Source organism: Dromiciops gliroides, chromosome 1 (assembly GCF_019393635.1).
Source record: "Dromiciops gliroides isolate mDroGli1 chromosome 1, mDroGli1.pri, whole genome shotgun sequence".
Taxonomy (NCBI): Eukaryota; Metazoa; Chordata; class Mammalia; order Microbiotheria; family Microbiotheriidae; genus Dromiciops; species Dromiciops gliroides.
In genome coordinates this window covers 517,411,269-517,430,902 of record NC_057861.1, presented here as the reverse complement: position 1 = coordinate 517,430,902, position 19,634 = coordinate 517,411,269, and the positions used below count along the sequence as shown (strand labels likewise).

The window sequence follows — 19,634 nt, the reverse complement described above, 5'->3', positions numbered from 1 at the left end:
TGTACCAAGGCAGCCCATTCCATTTAACCAGCTCTGATTTCATAGACCTTTGCTTTTATGAAAGCTGTAAGATCATCTGGATCTTCTAGATTAACACACACATTTTAAAGATGAGAAACCTGAGTTGCATAGAGGCAAGTGATGTGCCCAAGATCACCTATAAGGAAATAAGTAACAGAGTCAGGATTTGAACCTAGGATCTTTCCACTATGCCACACTGCATTTAGGAAGTTTTTCCTTCTATTGAGTCAAAATATTCTTCCCTGTTACTTTCTTCCCCCCTCCCCATTTCTTTTTGTTTTCTTTTAACAGGGCAATGAGGGGTTAAGTGACTTGCCCAGGGTCACACAGCAAGTAAATGTCAAGTGTCTGAGGCCGGATTTGAACTCGGGTCCTCCTGAATCCAGGGCTGGTGCTTTATCTACTGTGCCACCTAGCTGCCCCCCTGCCCCGTTACTTTCAATAATTGTACTAATTCTGCCATCCAGAGCCCAAAAGAACAACTTTAGTCCTTCTTCCACATGAAATGCATCTCACACATGACTAGAAAAGGCATGATTGTTCTGAGCAAAGGCAAAGCTTTCCAATGATTTTGTTTTCCTTTCTAGGACATTGCTACTTTATGATGCTCATCCAGTTTTTCTGTTCATTTTCTCATCTCTCCTGAAATGACTCAAAGGAGTAGACACTCTTTGCATTCACTGACATCCCTAGGATCCTACAGAACCAGTGGTTCCCACTAATGTCTAAGAACACTCACTATTCTGGTATCAGATCGTCCTTTTCGTGACTGTTTCACATTAAATTTGGATATGGCAGTAAAAGGTTTTTCCAAACAGTTTCATGACCACTCTTTTCTAGAGTCATCACACCTACTTGCTTCCTCCTCATCTTCTATTTGTTTCCACAGAGTTGCTTTTAAGTAAAACAGGGACCAGAAGTAAGAACAATGGCATGAAACAGGTTTCACCAGTGTGGCTTATACCAAAGGAATGAAGAGCTGCATTTGTGAATAAGTACTGCAAGAGAATTACAAGAGAAAATAGATCTTGTAAGGATTCTACAGTCTAGTCCTTGAGGAGCACTGGTGTTCATGAGAATCTGATTTTCTTACTCTGTATCTCTTTGGGTCAGGAAAAAAAAAGTTTTGTGTGTGTGTTTTTTTAAATACACATTGATAGCTGTTAAAATTCCTCTGAACACTCAGATAACTTTTCCAAACAATCTTTCCTGTTTATTCCTTGACCAAGTTAATTTAATTCCAAAACACTTTTTCTTGTACTCATGTGCCTCTCTCATCTTCCAAGCCTGCCATCTATTTGCAGATAAATGATTCATTCAGTTTCTGTACCATGCTCCTAGGGGTATTAGTCCTTTCTCCCCATCTCCCTTCTTTCCCTTTCCTTTATTATTGCTATTGGTTGTAGCCAACACATCATATTCATTTCAATTCAGTACAATCCCATTATGTCTAAAATTCTGTGTTAAGTGCTGGAGAAAATAAAGGAGAATGGTTCAAGTCATCAGGAAACATGACATTTAGTTGACTACATCCTAATTTTCAGCTTCAAGGTTTTTTCTAGCCAGCAGTTAGCAAGGCCTTTTCTATCTCAGTTTCCTACCCCTGAATAAGGAAAAGTTTGTCCTAAATCCTGAAAGAGTTGACAATGCATTACTTCAACCCATGCTGCAGAGGGGTCAGGCCAGGACAGGATGTGAACACTAAACATCCTTATTTGTTGGTGCACAGCACAGGCCTAACAATCACTCAGACCTCGAGTTTCATGTATATACTGACCTCTAGGGGTTGACTTTCCTTCATATAAAGTCTTTATCTTCTCATTGAGCTCCAGCACTGTGATGGCAGCCTCCTGCTTAGCTGTTGCCAAATCAGTCTGTAGCTTTTTCATTTTCCTTTTGTGCTTAAGTTTCTTTAAAAAAAAAAAGAAAGAAAGAAAAAAGAAAAAAGTTTCCATCATGAAAAACAGGTCGGGGTAAGGATGAGGGAGAGAAAGGAACGGAAAGGCAAAGAGAGGAAAATAACTAACAATGTCTATACACATAACCTTGGGAGAATGACATAGCTGGAAAATGTCTGGGGCTTGTACAGATCAGATCCTGTTTGACTTTTATATTATAGGATGTGCATGTGTGCTTATGAATGCAAGGGAGATAACAAATTGAAATCCAAATCACTTTAAGATTCACTGGCTACATTATAATGGCATCTAACTTCGCTATGGGTTCCCAGAGTGGAAAAATTTAGACTTTTTGAAGTAATGTGGAGAAGCAGCTAGATTAGAAACATTATCTGCCAACCTGTACTTCACTGCCACTGACCGTGGAGTCAGCTATAAATTTTCCTCACTTCCTCAAAATATTTGGAATTTTTCCTGATCTGGAAATATATCCATTTGAATTTATCATATTCTTCTAGATTCTTTATAGAGAGGGAGGGAGAAAGAGAGAGAGAAAAAAGGAAACTATTTGGCTATATCATACGTACAAAGAAACCATGTAGCTCTCACATATGGATGCTACCAAATGACATAAACATTGAATATGATACTGAAACAATTGGAAGATACTTGATAGTATATCTCCATGGACCCAAACCAGTTTGGGTTGTCTAATTTACTTATGTTATTTTTTACTTGTCTTGCTGAGTGAAGAAGCAGGTCAAAACCTTTCCTTTTTTCTTTTCCCCAAACAGAACTGCTACATGACATTAATCTGTATTTCTCCTTTGGGCATTTTAGGAATTAAATTAAATTAAATTTGCCAACATGCTTTTTATTAGTCATAGACATCAAATTATTTCAATCAGGGTAATATTTTCCTCCATTTTTACATTCACATGCCCAGCAACCATAGTGTCACATTAAGACTAATTAGGCCTATTATGATTTACTTTGTAACTATGTACTGTACTCCATGATTATGGAAACATCAAGACGTTGTGGCCTGAAGGTAAATTCTTAGTGCCTGCTATTCCAAAAACTTTTACTACTGGGTGGGAGGAGAGGAAATCACACATTTCTATATTGTTTTTAAAAGGAAATATTTATCTTTATTATACTACTGAATAGCATGACCTATGCCAGGATTCTAGGAATTAGAAAGAAAAAAGAAAAAAAAATTTAGAAGTGTTTCACATGGGTTTGTGATCTCTCAGGGAAATTCCAGGGTATTTCTACAATTTTTCAAACAGTAAACTTGAAACATTTTATAAGAAATTTAGGAATCAAAACCAATCTCTAAAATATCTGTATTCAGGTTCTTAATGTCATATTTAATAATAACCATTAACTCATGAAATCAGAGCTGTATTTTGGACATTTTTTCTGCATATTTGCCTCAGTTCTTCTCCTCCTTTGTGTAGGTAAATATATTTTAAATGAACACAGAAAGGTAAATAGCTTTGATCCAATCTACAGCTAATCAGCCTTTCTTTTAGGTGAAGTTGGTGACTACCTAATTAAAAAAAAGATAACATCTGTATAGTAATTTAAGGTTTAGAAAGTGTTTTCCTCACAACATTAAGAAGCACAAATATCATTAACCTTATTTTACAAGTGAAGCAAATGAAGCCCAGAAGTGTATCCAGGTTAAAATAGAAACTCTTTTGTTTGGCTTATAAGGTTCTTATCTGACTCAAGCAGGATCAGACTTTGTGAGGAAGGTGCCAACAAAGAACCTGGGCCTGTGATTGGTGCTTATTCATGCCAGTTGGGGTAGGGCTGTGGGGGAGGGGGAGAGAGAAGGAGGAGAAGAGAGAAAAGAGAAAACCTGGTGAACTGACCACTAGCTGATATTCAAATTGTCTGACAGTGGGGAAAAGGGGCTTTGAAAGACATTACTACAAGCCAGATTTTGACAAGGTGACTCAGAGGATGAGCCTCCCTGGATCTTCTTCCTTTAGTGGAGCATGGAGGCTACTAAAATCCTTATAATCACCCTGTGCCCTATGATGCTAAAGAAAACTTCTGACCCACTGGATTTCATTCAGGGAAGCCTGTAGCTGCTACAAAATCCTACAGCCCACTTTCACAAAGAGCCAGATACTTAGGAGGATTGTGAGCCTATCCTGGGGGAAAAAAAACCTGTCTTAGATAATCCTCCCATTTGTCACCCTCTAATATCTGTCCACCCCTGTGGCCTTTTTGCCTAGGGAACATACATCCAGCATGCCAATCCCCTTTCTCCCATTGGTGATTTAGAGGCATCAGGAAGCCTTTATTTGGGGAAGGGAATCAGGTTGGCCAATCTTCATTCCCCTCCCAACTCTACAAACATTGTATTAACATATCCATTTTTCTACATCTCCTCCAGCATTTGTCATTTTCCTTTTTTATCATGTTAACCAATCTGAGGGATGTGAAGCAGTACCTCAGAGTTGTTCTAATCATTAGAGTTTTCTCATATAACTATTGATAACTTTCATTTCTTCTTCTGAAAACTGCCTGTTCATATCCATTGATGACTTTTTAATTGGGGAATGGCTCTAATTTTTGTAAATTTGGCTCAGTTCCCCACATATTTGAGAAATTAAACCTTTATTAGAGAAACTTGCTGTAAAATTCTCCCCCCACCCCAGTTTCCTTCTTTCCTTCTCATTTTGGCTGCATAGGTTATGTGTGTGCAAACCTTTTAAATTTCATGTAATCAGAATTATCCATTTTACCTCTCATGATCCTCTCTATCTCTCCTTGTTCATAACATCTTCCCTTACCCATAGACCTGACAGGTAATTTTTTCTGTCCTCCTTTAATTTACTTATCACCTTTTTTGTTTAAATCATATACCCCTTTTGACCTTATTTTGGTATATAATATGAGATGTTGAACAATGCCTAGTTTCTATCAAACTGCTTTCCAGTTTTCCCAGCCATTTTTTGTCAAATAGTGAGTACCTGCCCCCAAATCTTGGATCTTTGGGTTTATCACACACTAGATAACTAGGGTCATTTAAAACTATGTATTGTATGCTCAATCTATTCCACTGATCAACCACTCTATTACTTAGGCAATGCCAGATTGTTTTGGTGATTACCACTTGGTAATATAGCTTGAAATCTTTTATTTCTAGACCTCCTTTCTTCACTTTTTATTCATTGATTCTCCTTATATTTTTAATCTTTTTTCCAGATGAATTTTATTATTTTTTCTAGTTCTATAAAATAATTCTTGGGTAGTTTGAATGGTATGGCAATGAATAAGTAAATTGATTTAGGTAGAATAATAATTTTTATTATATTGGCTTGGCCTACCCATGAGCAATTTAATATTTATCCAATTATGTAGATCTATCTTTACTTGTGTGAAGTATTGTGTGATTTTGTTCATAAAGTTCCTGGTTTTATCTTAGCAGGTAGACTGTAAAGTATTTTATTTTATCTGAAATTATTTTAAATGAAATTTCTTTTTCTATCTCTTCCTACTGGATTTTGTTGGTAATATATAGGAATTCTGATAATGTATGTGGATTTATTTCATACCCCACAACTTCACTAAAGTTGGTCATTGTTTCAATTAGTTTTCTAATTGATTCTCTAAGGTACTCTGAGTTTACCATGAAATCATCTGCAGAGAGTGATAGTTTTTCTTGCTCATTTTCTGTTAATCATTAAATTTCTTTTTATCTTATTGCTATTTATTATATTTATTACATTTCCTGTATAATACTGAATAATAATAGTGTTAATGGACATCCTTACTTCACCCCTAATCTAATTGGGAAGGCCTGCTAGTTTATCACCATTACAAATGATGCTTGCTCTTGGTTTTAGATAGAAACTCCTTATCATTTTAAGAAAAAGTCCATTTATTCTTATGTTTTCTAGTGTTTTTAATAGGAATAGGTCAAAATGTTTGTCAAAAGCTCTTTATGCATATATTGATAGAATCATATGATTATTATTGTTTTTTTATTGATATGGCCAGTTACGTTTATAGTTTTCCTACTTTTGAATTAGTCCTGCATTTCTGGTATAAATCCCACATGGCCATAGAGTATGATCTTTGTGACATATTGCTATAATCTCCTTGCTAGGATTTTATTTTAAAAAATTGTGTTGAGGGGTGGAGTCAAGTTTGCAAAGAAAAGGCAGGGACTTGCCTGAACTGTCCCAAATTTCCCTCCAAACAACTGCATAACAATGCCTAGAGAGGCAGAAGGAACAAAAAGATGGGGTGAAATAATTTTCCAGCTCAAGACAAGTTAGAAGGTTGGAAATAAAGGTATGTTGCACCAGGACAAGCATGGAGTGCAGTCCAGTGATGGTAAGGGGGTCAAATAACTGGTTTAGAAGGACATCACAGTGGTCCCTTTTCTGGCACTGGGTGAAGGACTCTGTTGCATTGTCCATACAATTATCCAGGCCACAGTCCTTCATGGCAGTCCCAGAGTGAGAAAGAGCATTAGCACACCAGAGCTTATGGCCACAGAGGGTGAGAGACATCCTGGTTACAGTTCCAGAGTGGAAAAGAGTTCATGTGGTTGCTCACAGAAAATAACACAGGCCAGTAGAATAGTATGTACCTCTCCTTTGATCATATCACCTTGGAAGAACTAAAAACTTACAGACCACAAGAAATAGCTCTGAACACAGATACACAAAAAACCTGAAACTTGGGACAGTGCCCCGACCACTCAGGGAACAGAGCCCAACTTTAACATAAAGCTAAAAGTTAAAAAACAGGGCTGCAAAAATGAACAAACAATAAAAACAAGAACCTGATCACAAAAAGTTACTATGATGACAGAGAAGATCAAAATAAAACTCATTAAAAACTGCTATATTCGAAATCTCAAAGAAAAATGTTAAGTTGAACTCAGACCCAAAAATAATACCAGGAATATCTCAAAAAGGATTTAAAAAATCAAATAAGAGAGGTGGAGGAAAAAATCAGAAAAGAAATAAGAGTTATGCAAGAAAATCATGGGAAAAGCTTTGTAAAGGAGGGACCCAAAAATGAAGAAAATAACAACTTAAATAACAGAATAGGCCAAATGATAAAAAGAGCAACAAAAATCCACTGAAGAGACTCCTTTAAAAGCAGGATTGGCCAAATGTAAAAGGATGTACAAAAGTTCACTGAAGAAAATAATTCCTTAAAATTAGAATTAGGCAAGTAGAAGCTAATGATTCTGTGAGAAACCAAGAAAAATAAAACAAAATCCAAAAAAATGAAAAAAAAAAACACAAAAATATGTGAAACATGTGAAAACATGCGAAACAACTGGCACAGAAAATAGATCATGGGGAGATAATTTAAGAAATGACTGGACTACCCAAAAGCCATGATCAGAAAAAGAGTCTAGATATTATCTTTCAAGGTATTTTCAAGGGAAACTGCCTTAATATTCTAGAAACACAGGGTAAAATAGAAATTAAAGGAATACACTGATTACCTTCTGTAAGGGATCCCAAAATGAAAACTCCCAAGAAGATTATAGCCAAATTCCAGAGCTCCCAGATCAAGGAGAAAATATTGGAAAGAGGCAGAAAGAAACAATTCAAATATCATGGAACCACAGTCAGGATCACATAGGATTTAGTAGCTTCTACCTTAAAGGATCAGAGGGTTTGAAATATGATATTCTGGAGGGAAAAGGAGCTAGGATTATAAGGAAGAATTACCTATTCAGCAAAACTGAGTATAATTCTTCAGAGGAAAAATGCATATTTAATGAAATACAGGACTTTCAAGGATTCCTGATGAAAAGACTGGAGCCGAATAGAAATTTTGTTTATCAAATACAAGACTCAAAGGAAGAATAGAAAAGTAAACAGGAAAGAGAAATCATAAGGAATTCAATACGGTTAAACTATTTATTTTTCTACATGGGAACATGATACTTATAACTCCGAAGAGCTTTCTCATTATTAGGGCAGTTAGAAGGAGTATACATAGACAGAGGTCATGGATATGAGTTGAATGTGATAGGATGATAACTTAAAAAAGAAAATTAAGGGGTGAGAAAGAGGAATGTGCTGGGAGAAGGGGAAAGGGAGATGTAGACTGGGGGTAAATTATATCGCAAAAAAGAGGAGCAAAAAAGAGGCATTTTACAGTGGAGAATGGGATGGAGGAGGTAGGGAAAACACTTGAACTTTTTTCTGATCAGAATTGGCTCAAAGAGGGAATAAAATATACATTCAGTTGGGTATAGAGATTTATCTTACCCTATAGGAAAGTTGGAAAGGAAGGGAATAAGGGAAAATGGACTGATAGAAGGGAGGGCATGTTGGGGGAGGTGGTAGTCAGAAACAAAACCCTTTGGAGGATGGATGGGGGAAAATAGGATGGAGGGAAATATACAGTAATCATAACTGGGGAAATTTTTACAGCAAATTTCTCTGATAAAGACCTCATTTTTCAAAGAACTATCAAATTTATAAGAATATGTCATTCCCCAACTAATAAATGGTCAAAGGATATGAACAGGCAGTTTTCAGATGAAGAAATCAAAACTCTCTTTTTGTTGTTGTTTGTGATGACATGACCTACAGTGAATTGGATTTAAGTTAGGCAGGGCTGTACAAGGTCTCTAACCTCACTCTCTCCTTCAGAGCCATCTGGGTCCAGTGGTAAGATATACATCAGGATGACTGGAGATGGGGATTGATAATTAAAGCTATCTGTTTTCATATGGAAAAGTTTTCTAAATCATAATTGAGTAGAGAAATACAATAGCACCCCATACCTATTAGATTGACTAACATGACAGAAAAGGAAAATAACAAATGTTGGAGGGGATGGGAAAATTGAGACAGTAATACACTGTCAGTTGAATTTTTAATTGATTCAACACTTCTGGAGAACAATGTGGAACAATGTCCCCCCAAACTATCAAATTGTATGTAACCTTTAACCCAGAAATACTGCTACTTGTTCTGTATCCTAAAGAGATTTCTTCTTTAAAAGGAAAAGGACCAATATGTAAAAAAAAATTATATCAGCTATGTTTGTGGTGGTAAAGAACTGGAAACTGCAGAGATGCCCACCAATTGGGGAATTACTGAGTATGCTGTGGTATATGATTGTGATGGAATACTATTATGTTATAAGAAATGACAAACAAGGTAGTTTCAGGAAAAAAAAACCTAGAAAGACTTACATGAACTGATGCAAAGTGAAATGAGCAGAGCCAGGAGAACATTGTAAACAGTAACAGCAATATTGTATGATGATCCACTGTGAATGACTTAGCTATTCTCAGCAATACTATAATCCAAGACAGTTCCAAAGGACTTATTATGAAAAATGCTCTCTAACTCCAGAAAAAGAACAGGACTCAGTATTCAGATAAAAAGAATACTTGTTTGTTTTTTTGTTTGTTTGTTTTGGCAGGGCAATGGGGGTTAAGTGACTTGCCCAGGATCACACAGCTAGTAAGTGTCAAGTGTCTGAGGCCAGATTTGAACTCAGGTACTCCTGGGTCAGTGCTTTATCCACTGTGCCACCTAGCTGCCCAATACTTGTTTTTTTGTAAAAATATATATTTTTCTTGGCTTTGGGGGTGAAGGGGTCTGTTTTCTTTTGTAATATGACTAATATGGAAATATGTTTTATATGACAGCACATGTTTAACCTATATCAAATTGCTTGACTTCTCAATGAGAAACCAGTGGAGTAAGTAAGGAAGAGCATTTGGAACTCCATACTTTAAAAAACAAATGTTAAAATGTTTTTTACATGTAATTGGGGAAAAATAACATTGAAAATTTTTTTAAATTTAAAAATAGAAAATTTGCATCAATATTCAGAAGGAAAACTAATCTTTAGTTTTCTTTCTCTGTTTTTGCTGTCTGATTTAGGTATCAAAACAATAAAAAGGAATTTAGTAAGATGCCTTCTTTACCTATTTTTTCAAAAAGTTTCTATAGTATTGAATTACTTATTCTTTAAATACTTGGTAGAATTCACTTGTAAATGCATTATTAGATCATTATTGTACCTTATTAGATTATTGTTGGGTAAAATAGATTTCTATACCCAAATGAATGTGTATATGTATTCTTCCCCCTTTGAACCAGTTTAGATGAGAGTGAGGTTCAAGCATTACCTGTTGTCCCCATTTTCCCCTCCACTTTAAATATTCTTCTTTGCATGTCTCTTTTATGTAAAGTAATTTTCCCCATTCTTCCTCTTTCTCCCTCTTCTCTCTCACTCTTCTATTCTTTTTGAGATAATCCCAACATAATAGACTTACACCTGTTCTCTTGTCTATGTAGACTTCTTTTATCTGTCCTAATACTGATAAAGTTTTTAGTAGTTACATGCATCATCTTCCCATATAGGAATGCAAACAATTTAAGCTTATGGAATCCCTTATGATTTTTTCTTTCATGTTTATCTTTTTATGTTTTTCTTGAGTCTTGTATTTGAAAATCAAATTTTCTATTCAGTTCTGGTCTTTTCATCAGGAATGCTTGAAAGTCCTATATTTCATTAAATATGTATTTTTACTCTGAAGAATTATGCTCAGTTTTTCTCGATAGGTGATTCTTGGTTGTAATTCTAGCTCCTTTACCTTCCAGAATATTGTATTCCAAGTCCTCTGCTTCTCTATTGTGGTAGCTGCTAAATCTTTTATGATCTTGACTGTGGCTCCATGGTATTTGAAAGATTTCTTTCTGGCTACTTGGAATATTTTCTCCTTGATCTGGAAACTATATAATTTGGATATAATCTTCCTCAGGGTTTTCATTTTGGGATCTTTTTTATGAGGTAATTACTTTCTATTTCTATTTCCCCCTCCAGTTCTAAAATATCTGGACACTTTTCCTTTATAATTTCTTTAAACATGATGTCTAGGCTCTTTTTTATTATTGATTTCAGGTAGTCCAATAATTTTTATGTTATCTCTCTTTGACCTATTTTCTGTTTCAATTATTTTTTCTGATGAGATATTTCATATTTTCTTCCATTTCTTCATCCTTTTGACTTTGTTTTATTGTTTGTTGATGATTCATGGAGTCATTAGCTTCTACTTGACTAAATCTAGTTTTGGAGGCATTATTTTCTTCATTGATGTTTTCTACTTCTTTTTCCATTTGGCCAATTCTGCTTTTTAAATTTTTTTGTTTGTGTCTCTTTTACCAAGCTATTAATTCTCTTAGAATTTTCTTATATTGTTTGCATTTCTTTTTTCATGTTCTTTTCTACCATTCTTTCTTAATTTAAAAATCAGGTTTTGCTCTTTTTTTTAGCTCTTTCTCTAACTGTTCTAGAAATTCTTGTTGGATATGTACCCAATCTGCATTTTTCTTTGAGGCTTTGCTTTCATCGATTTCATATTTTTGTCTTCTAAATTTTTGCTTGGGACTTCCCTGTCACTATTGTAGATTTTTATGGTCAGGTTCTTTTTGTTGTTTGTTGTTGTTGTTTGCTCATTTTCCCAGCCTATTTCTTGACTTTAAATTTTATGTTAGAGTTGGACTCTACTCACCTCTGGGCAAAGGGCACAGGGTACCATCTCTGATCCAAACTTCAGGCTTTTTTGCCCTATGTTTTCACATCTTGTTCTGAGAGTGTGTAAATTTTTGGTGCTTTGAAGGTGATGTGATCCTGGGAGAAGTGTGGTCAGTACTCTCCTGGTCTGTATTCTGGTGCTTATCCAGGAAGGGCCCCTGCTCTCTTGTCACTGCAAACACTCCTCTCTACCCTGGAACTGGGACATGGAACTAGGCACTTAAGAGATGCTTTTTGATTAATTGGTTGGTTTATTTATTGGCTTGGTTATAAGGATATCCTATTTCAGCCCATTTGTGTTTGTTTATTTATTTATCTTGAGCTTTTTCTCACTAAGTTTCAATTTCTTCCTTTGTCCAATGCAGGAGTTGCACAAGAAGACTTCTAAGATCCCTTTAAGCTCTGATATTCAATATTCTTATCCTTTGCCTTCCTCCCTGACTTCTCTAATCTTTCTAACAGAATGTTAGAGATCATTTAGTCTAACCTAAAAGTAAAGCCCAGAAAGGTGAAATGATTTGCGTAAGACAAGTGGATAGATAGAAGGCAAATCAGAACTGTAACTCAGGTTCTTTGATTCTAAGGTCAGCATTTTTTTTTCCTTATCACATCCCCATCTGCTCCAGAAATAACTAATGTAGATTTATGGATCCTCAAGTTGATTTGTCACATTAGAGACAGCAAATATTTTAATAAATAGATTTTTAAGTTATTAGATAAGCAAAATAGAAAACAAATGGTAATATTTAAGTATAGGCCATGAAAAGTAAAGGAAATTTAGCTAATCATATTTAGAACATAATTCTGTCAACTGGTCCTAAAGCCATCTCCAAGTTCTCAGTTCAAAGGAGATATAGAAATGCATTGGCACACCTTAATGAGCCTGCTGTATAGCTATTTTCCAGCTTTTTTTCCCCTGGAGGCAGAGAGAGAGAGAAGACTAAAATACCAAAGCTATATATGAAGCAATTTTGTAGTTTCTCAGCCCCACCTCTTACAGGTGTTGGTATTATTGGCAAACAATCAAAAAAAGTGATGTGGGTGGAAGGGGGAAGAAAACAGAAACTTGAGATGACAAAATATGCCAATGACGAAAAATAATCCCCACATCTTGTGAAAGGGCTCCCAAGCTCATATAACATGATTAAGAAATAATGAAGAATTTTATTCCCTGGAATGACTTTATACTTGGACTGAGCCTCAGAATGTTCTATGTGCAGCACTACCTCTAAAATTTTAGGGGGCTTCCAGCTAAGAGGAAATATAAAGCAGGTGACTAGAATTAAATAGACTCATGGATCACAAAGCAAAGGTCTGTGAAATTTAGATCCAAAGCTTCACAAGGGCAGGCACCTTGTTTGCTTAATTTAACTTAGGGTATTTAGGCCAATTCTAAATAATGTTGTTAGTAGTACAGGGGACCTATTATTCAACTCTTGGTCAAATTTTTATATCCTTACTTTCTTATCATTGTCAACTTTGGGAACTCAAGGCATGCACAGACATGGTAGAGAAGGAGTTGGTCCTTAAAGGATGTAAAAATCTACATGCATAAAATGAAAATGGTCAGAAACAAAAAATGATGCTGATAAAGGTCATAATAACCTTTGATGCTGGATGAAAAAACAACTATCAAAAGTAGAAAGAGGGAAGTATTCTAGGACGTGCCACTTTTTAAACCTTTAAACTTGGTATGCGTTATTTTTTCCATGAAACAGAATGTTTACAAAAAAACACCACCCAAGTTTTTTTAATCAGGAAGGTAAAGAATGTTAGAAATTCGCAATAGAAATACCCAAATAAAAAGTCATATGCAACTTGATCCAAATAAAGGTTTTTTCAGAAACTGGATATTTAACCTTTTAAAATATTTATATTAAATCTATCTGTCTCTCTGCATCTTTCTGTTTCTTTCTCTATCTCTCTCTGTGTCATCCTTCTGAAATTATATGATCAAGCTTGAAACCAGAGAAAAGAATATGCACCTTCCTTCTTTGCAAAAATAAGGAGACTATAAATGTTGACTAATGTATATGCTATCAGATGTAGTTTTGTTTGTTTGTTTTTGTGGGGCAATGAGGGGTAAATGACTTGCCCAGGGTCACACAGCTAGTAAGTGTCAAGTATCTGAGGCTGGATTTGAACTCAGGTCCTCCTGAATCCAGGGCCAGTGCTTTATCCACTGTACCACCTATCTGTCCCATACTGTCACGTATAGTTGAATATGAAGCTACTAGGCAGTGCCACAAATAGAGTACTGACCTGGATTCAGAAAGCTGTGCATTCAAATCTGACCTCAGACACTTATTAACTGTATTACTTTGGGCAGTTCACTTAACCTCAGTCTATGTCATTTACCTCGTCTATAAAATAAAGATAATAAGACCCACCTCTTAGAGGTTTGTGGTGAGGACAAAATGAGATAATATGTGCAAAATGCTTTGCAAAACCTTAAAGTGTTATACAAATGCTAGTTATGATTATGATGACAATAAAGACAATGATGATGATGACTGGTTAATTTTGCTAAACTGATTTTATTTCCTCTGTTTTATTCTTTGTTGTTAGGAATAGTTTAGTGAATATGGAAAGGGAAAAGACACATTGGGAACCAAAGGTTATGTAAAAATGAAAGATATTGATTTAAAAAGATTTAATACTACTACTAATAATAGCTGGTATTTATATAGCAGTTAATGGTTTAGAAAGCACTTTATAAATAGTATACCATTTTATCTTCACAACAACTCTGGGAGGCAGTTGCTATTATCCCCATTTTATGTATAAGGAACTCTGGCAGACAGAGGTTAAGTGTCTTGCTTAGTGCCACACAGCTAGTAAATGGCTGAGGCTAGATTTAAACTAAGGTCTTCCTGATTCTAGGTCCAGCACTCTATCCACTGTACCTAGCTGGAATTAATTGACATAAAAAGTACTTCTGAGGTTGCTATTGGTCAGAAACAAGGAAGCACCAAATATTTTCTTCCATTTCAAAAAAGAGATCATTATAGTTGTACGAATCTTTCATGATTCTGGAATTTAAAATGCAAACACTGACAACCACTTTTATTTAGTGGATTTCTGAAATAAAATTAGTTACATGACAATGTAGAATATGAAGTCAACCTATATAAGATTTGATATATAATCAAACATTCCTAAAACAACCTGCTATCATTTCCCATCTATCTTCAATCCATCCAATAGCCGAAGGCTGAACTTTAACTGAATCCACTTCAGTGTCCTATAGAAAGTTTAAGGCATCAATATGCTGGATCCAAAATTGTCTTTTTTTTTTAACTTGAATTTTACTACTTTAATACTCTGTGATTTCATGATACAGATCACAATGACTCTTTGCTCTTCGTCTTGGTGAGTTGCTATGGTTGAAAAAAAGTTACCATTCTGAGGTCAGCCTTTAAGGGGATAAATATCTCCAAATATAGTTAAGCTGATCCTCAAATTACAGATACACAGTCTGTTACTCGCAAAAGCTTAAAACATGAAATAGTAACCTATCATTACTACTATCCATCCTTGGGAGGTAGAGACAACTTTGTAGGATAGTTCATCAGATATTTCATATTCATTTCTCAGATCTGGCCAGTTAGTCAAGGCTTTTTAGTCCTTGTAGTTAGAGAATTTTCCTGACAGAGCTGCCCTTTTCCCCTGAGAAGTTGTAGAAATCAGCTCCTGACTTCTCCAGAACACAAAATTATAGACAGAGCTGGAAACATCCACTTCACAGGGTCTCTGTTCAGGAAACTAGACCAAGAAATACAAACAGAAGCAGCAGTCAGGCACTTGAAGGGCAATTTCAAATTTGCCTTAGAGAACACGTTATTGATGCTATGGGCAGGCAAGCACCATTGTGGTGGTGGGGGGAGAGAAATCTTACCTCCTCTCACTGGAAATTCAAGGAAGAGCCAGAATGAGCTGTCACAACAGAGAGTCCACCTATAAAGAGACAAGTTCTTTCCTTGCCCGCAACGTGAGAGTCTTTTCCTGCTGCAGCTGCCAATCATTCCTTCCTTAGTTATAAGGACTCAAGGGTATCAACCAGGAGCTGCTGGTCATGTGTGTATATTAGCAAAAATCCAGAACATGTAGTACACAGGAAGGAACCAGTGTTCATGATTAACCCCATCACCTGTGTTTATACGTATTTCCTTGTATGCATCACATATTTCCAGTCTTCTTAGACTGAACTCCCCTCCTTGTATTCTACAACCCAGCAACACTGGCCTTCTTGTTGTTCCTCACAGATGGTACTAACTTTTCATTGGTTATTCCCAGTGCCCAGAATGTTCTTTTTCCTCACATACACCTCATGGTCTCCTTCAAAACTCCCCTCAAATCCCACTTTTCTGAAAGAGGCCACCTCCCCATCACATCCCTCCCTCCACACACAGTACCTTCTCTCTGCGATTAGTTCTTGTTTACACTGTATATATCTTGTGTGTACTTAGCCATTTGTATGATGTCTCCCCCATTGGAATGTCAGCTTCTTCAGATAAAGAGCGATTTTTTAAAACTTACTTTGTATTCCCAGTGCTTAGCTCAATATCTGGTATATAGCAAGCACCTAATAAATGCTTGATTTATCAATTGAATGATTGATTCCATTACATTATCATAATTTGTTCAGTCATTCTCAAATTATTGCACACATGGGCTATTATCAATTTTTTGACATTACCAATAGAGCAGCTGTTTTGGCACAGATAAGCCCTTTTTTCCCTTTTTTATGACTTTTGGGGATAAAGACCTAGTAATGGAATGACCAAGATGAAAGATAAAATCAGTTTTGTTACTCTTACAGTATCCTGACATATAGTACTATAAGATGTTTGCACTAGTGTACATTTCCACCAACAAAGTAATAGAGTACCTATAACCCTACCTGCATTCCCCTTACATCTCATCTCCTCCATCCCCATCATGGGTTCCCACTTGCAGTTCCCACGGACTCCACCAGTCTTACCCATACTCCTTATTTTCTTACTGATGTCCCTTCCTTATCCCCCCGAAGTTTAATCTTGATCCCAAAGCATTGCTTCTCTGTTAGAGTAGCCCTGCCTTGTCCAAATAGCTCCAGATTTTCCTAGTCTCCATGGAGTCATCCATAAGTGTAGCATCAGGCCTTTACTGCACTTTCTGATATGTATAGTTCCATGATGAACTGGCCTTTGGAAGACAAAATGAAGAAAATGTGGGCCTCTATACTACATTATTAAGAGTGATGAATGACAAACATATTTCAGGGCCCCTCACTTTGGGGTCTTCTTTGGACGACATTCCTGGAGCAGTGGTATCACATGTAAAAACTCATCTTTGCGCCATAGCATAGAGGACATTTGTCTGGCATGTTTTATGAAGGTAGACCAAACCCAACTTTAGTAGTTGGAAAGAATATTAAACAAAATTAAATACAATGGTAAATTCCAGTTTGATTCTCACACTCAACATTCTCTCTATCTTTCTTGGCTATAAACTAGACAGACTTGTATGTTACTCTGCTGTGCTATGTGTAGCATCTCTCTGCTGCTGCTACATATTTGTTAGGTTGTATATAGTAGGATTGTTTTTCATGGGGAAGGAAAGTGATGCTTAGAGTTAATATAGAGTATTTTTAAATTCTTTGTGAGAAAATAGGAACTATTAAAAGGCTTCATTTAATGACAAAATGGCATTTATGATAAAAAGACAGTTTGTATTTTCCTGATGATAACTTAGGATTTATATAAATCTCAGGGAGATCATGCAAAGTGGTAATACAAAGACATGACCCAGTTTTTTTAAAGGACTGAACTTTTGCAAATAGCATGCAAAGTCAGAAGGAATAAGGTGTGGTTATGAAGTGAACTTATGCTATGAAGACATTACTAAGTTTCAGATTGCATGTTTTAACAGGTTAGAACAAATATTTGCTTTAGTTGCCATAGATCAGCTTTTCAAAGCCAGCCTGCTACTTGGTTTTATTGAAATCCAAGGTTTACCCATCTCCAACAAGATGCCTGCATCATTAGTCTAACTTCAAGTGGGATGCACTTAGGATACAGGTTCCCAGCCAATCGAAGGCAATCTATAGATGGATTTCAAAACCTTACCTGGCATACCACCAAATCAGTCACCACTCTGGCATGCCCCACCCCTTGTGGGCTCATGGGGGTTTCCAGTGGGGAAGAAATGTTCACCAACAGCCAACAGCGACTTATATTTAACATCCATCACCCCTCCCCCCTTAAATAAAAGCAGCTCTTCCTCAAGAAAAGTTGGGATCACTCACAAAGGCAAATGTCAGCTGTTCTCCTTTATTCTGGCCCAGATAACCCCAAGTACTAAGTTTGGCTTGCTTGAGCAAGCATTAAACATTTCAACCAGCCTTGGAATTGCTTTAGTCAACCAAAAGTCCTCAAGTAATCAATAATCATTTATTAAGCACTTACTGTGTGCCTAGATACAGTGTTAACTGTTAGAGATACAAATAGACAGAATGAAACAATTCCCAATTACAAGAAGCTTATATTCTAATGGAGAAAAAGAAAGATGTAGATATGGATATATACAATGTATAGGGTGTCCAAGGAGGAATAGCACCTCTGGTGTAAGGGTTGGCCGAACCCTTTTAAGGACTGCTCATCCACCTTTAGCATCTACCTGGCACTCTACTCTCACCTGTGGCTGTAGCATGCCTTGCGGCCACACCACAGCAAAACCATCTCAGTCAATGGGGTAAACCAGGCTGAGAGTTAAATGATGGGCCTCAAACCATTCAGTAAGTTAGGGGGGTGTCTACCCCAAGCATGTGAAGATTTCTTCTTGCAAAATGGGCAGATTAGAATAATTTGTTCCAACAGTCATGCAGGCAGATAAAGCAGGCACTTAAAGCTTGATCAGACAGTTAAGATACCAAGGTCATCCACTTCATCCTGGGCCACCACCAGCACCCTCACTTTTACTGTGCCACTGGACTTCTCTGGAAGAGAGAGTGAGGCTGAATACCTTGTTCAATTCTGCCTCACTTAAATTCAGTTCACACCCAAGTAAAGACATTACCCTGTGATATCACTGATTCTCTTCGAAAACAAAGGACAAACAACAGCAACAAGTACAGGGCTGCGATTGGACCTGTGATTTCATTCATGAGGAAACTCCCTTTACCATTGTGTATCGGCACTTCTCTCTCATTTATAATCTTAGAGAGCTGGCTAGAGCATGGAGAGGTCAGGTGACTTGCCTAAGGCCACAAATCCATTATGGGTCAGAGACAGGACTTGAACTCTTATCTTCCTAGCTTCAAGTGCAGCTCTCTATCCACTATGCCACACTGCCTCTCATATTGAATAAACATAAAGAGAATAAATACACATTCAAGGTAGTCAAGGAGGGAATGAAGGGCATTAGCTTTGGGGTAAAACAGAAAAGGCTTCACATATAAGGTAGTTCATAAACTTTATCTTTAAAGAAGAGGATTCTATCAGGCAATGGAGAAAAGACAGTCACTGAAAAGCCAAAAAGCTAGGATATGGATTGCTCACATGTGAGAAACAAAGAGAAGGCCAGTTTGGGTTGGACTGAAAAGTGTAAGAGGAGGAATCACAATGGTTTTGGAAGGATAGCTTGCGGGTCAGGTTGTGAAAGGTTCTAAAAGATAGAGTTTATATTTTATCCTAGAAGCAATAAGGAGCTGTGGTCATTTAGTGAGCAGGGAAGTAACATGGTCAAATATGCTCTATATTCATGATATGATACTTGGACATTCCTGGCATCCTGAAGTGAAGTTGAACCTATAAAAATCAAGGTAATTGTTTATGCTGCATCCAGACTGACTTACATGAAATAGTAGTGAAAGTATTTGCACCCAAGTTTTGGTCTAGTTGCCTTCTCTTTGATGACAGACTTAGACTCACGTCTATGTGTTTTCTTTTTGGTTCAAGGGCACAGCATTTTTTCAAAGTCTAAAACATACACTGGGCTGATCAATAACATTCAATTGAGTTATAAATTAATTAATTTTTTTTTATTTTGAACACATTGCTTGCAACTGTAGCCAAGGTAAATAAACAAACTCTAATCCAAGTTACCCCAATATAAACAGGAAACTGTCATCCCTAATGCATATATTCCTTTCTCTTTTCATTTATGTCCACA

General features: G+C 36.4%; 1 protein-coding gene across 1 annotated transcript in view; it reads right to left on the bottom strand.

Annotated features, from left to right (window-relative positions):
* CCDC192 (coiled-coil domain containing 192) overlaps positions 1-19,634 on the bottom strand; it is a 307,328-nt gene that overhangs the window by 72,755 nt on the left and 214,939 nt on the right. Inside the window, 2 exon segments of the mRNA XM_043998020.1 lie at positions 1,289-1,315; positions 1,795-1,931. Coding sequence (XP_043853955.1) covers positions 1,289-1,315; positions 1,795-1,931 — 164 coding nt within the window.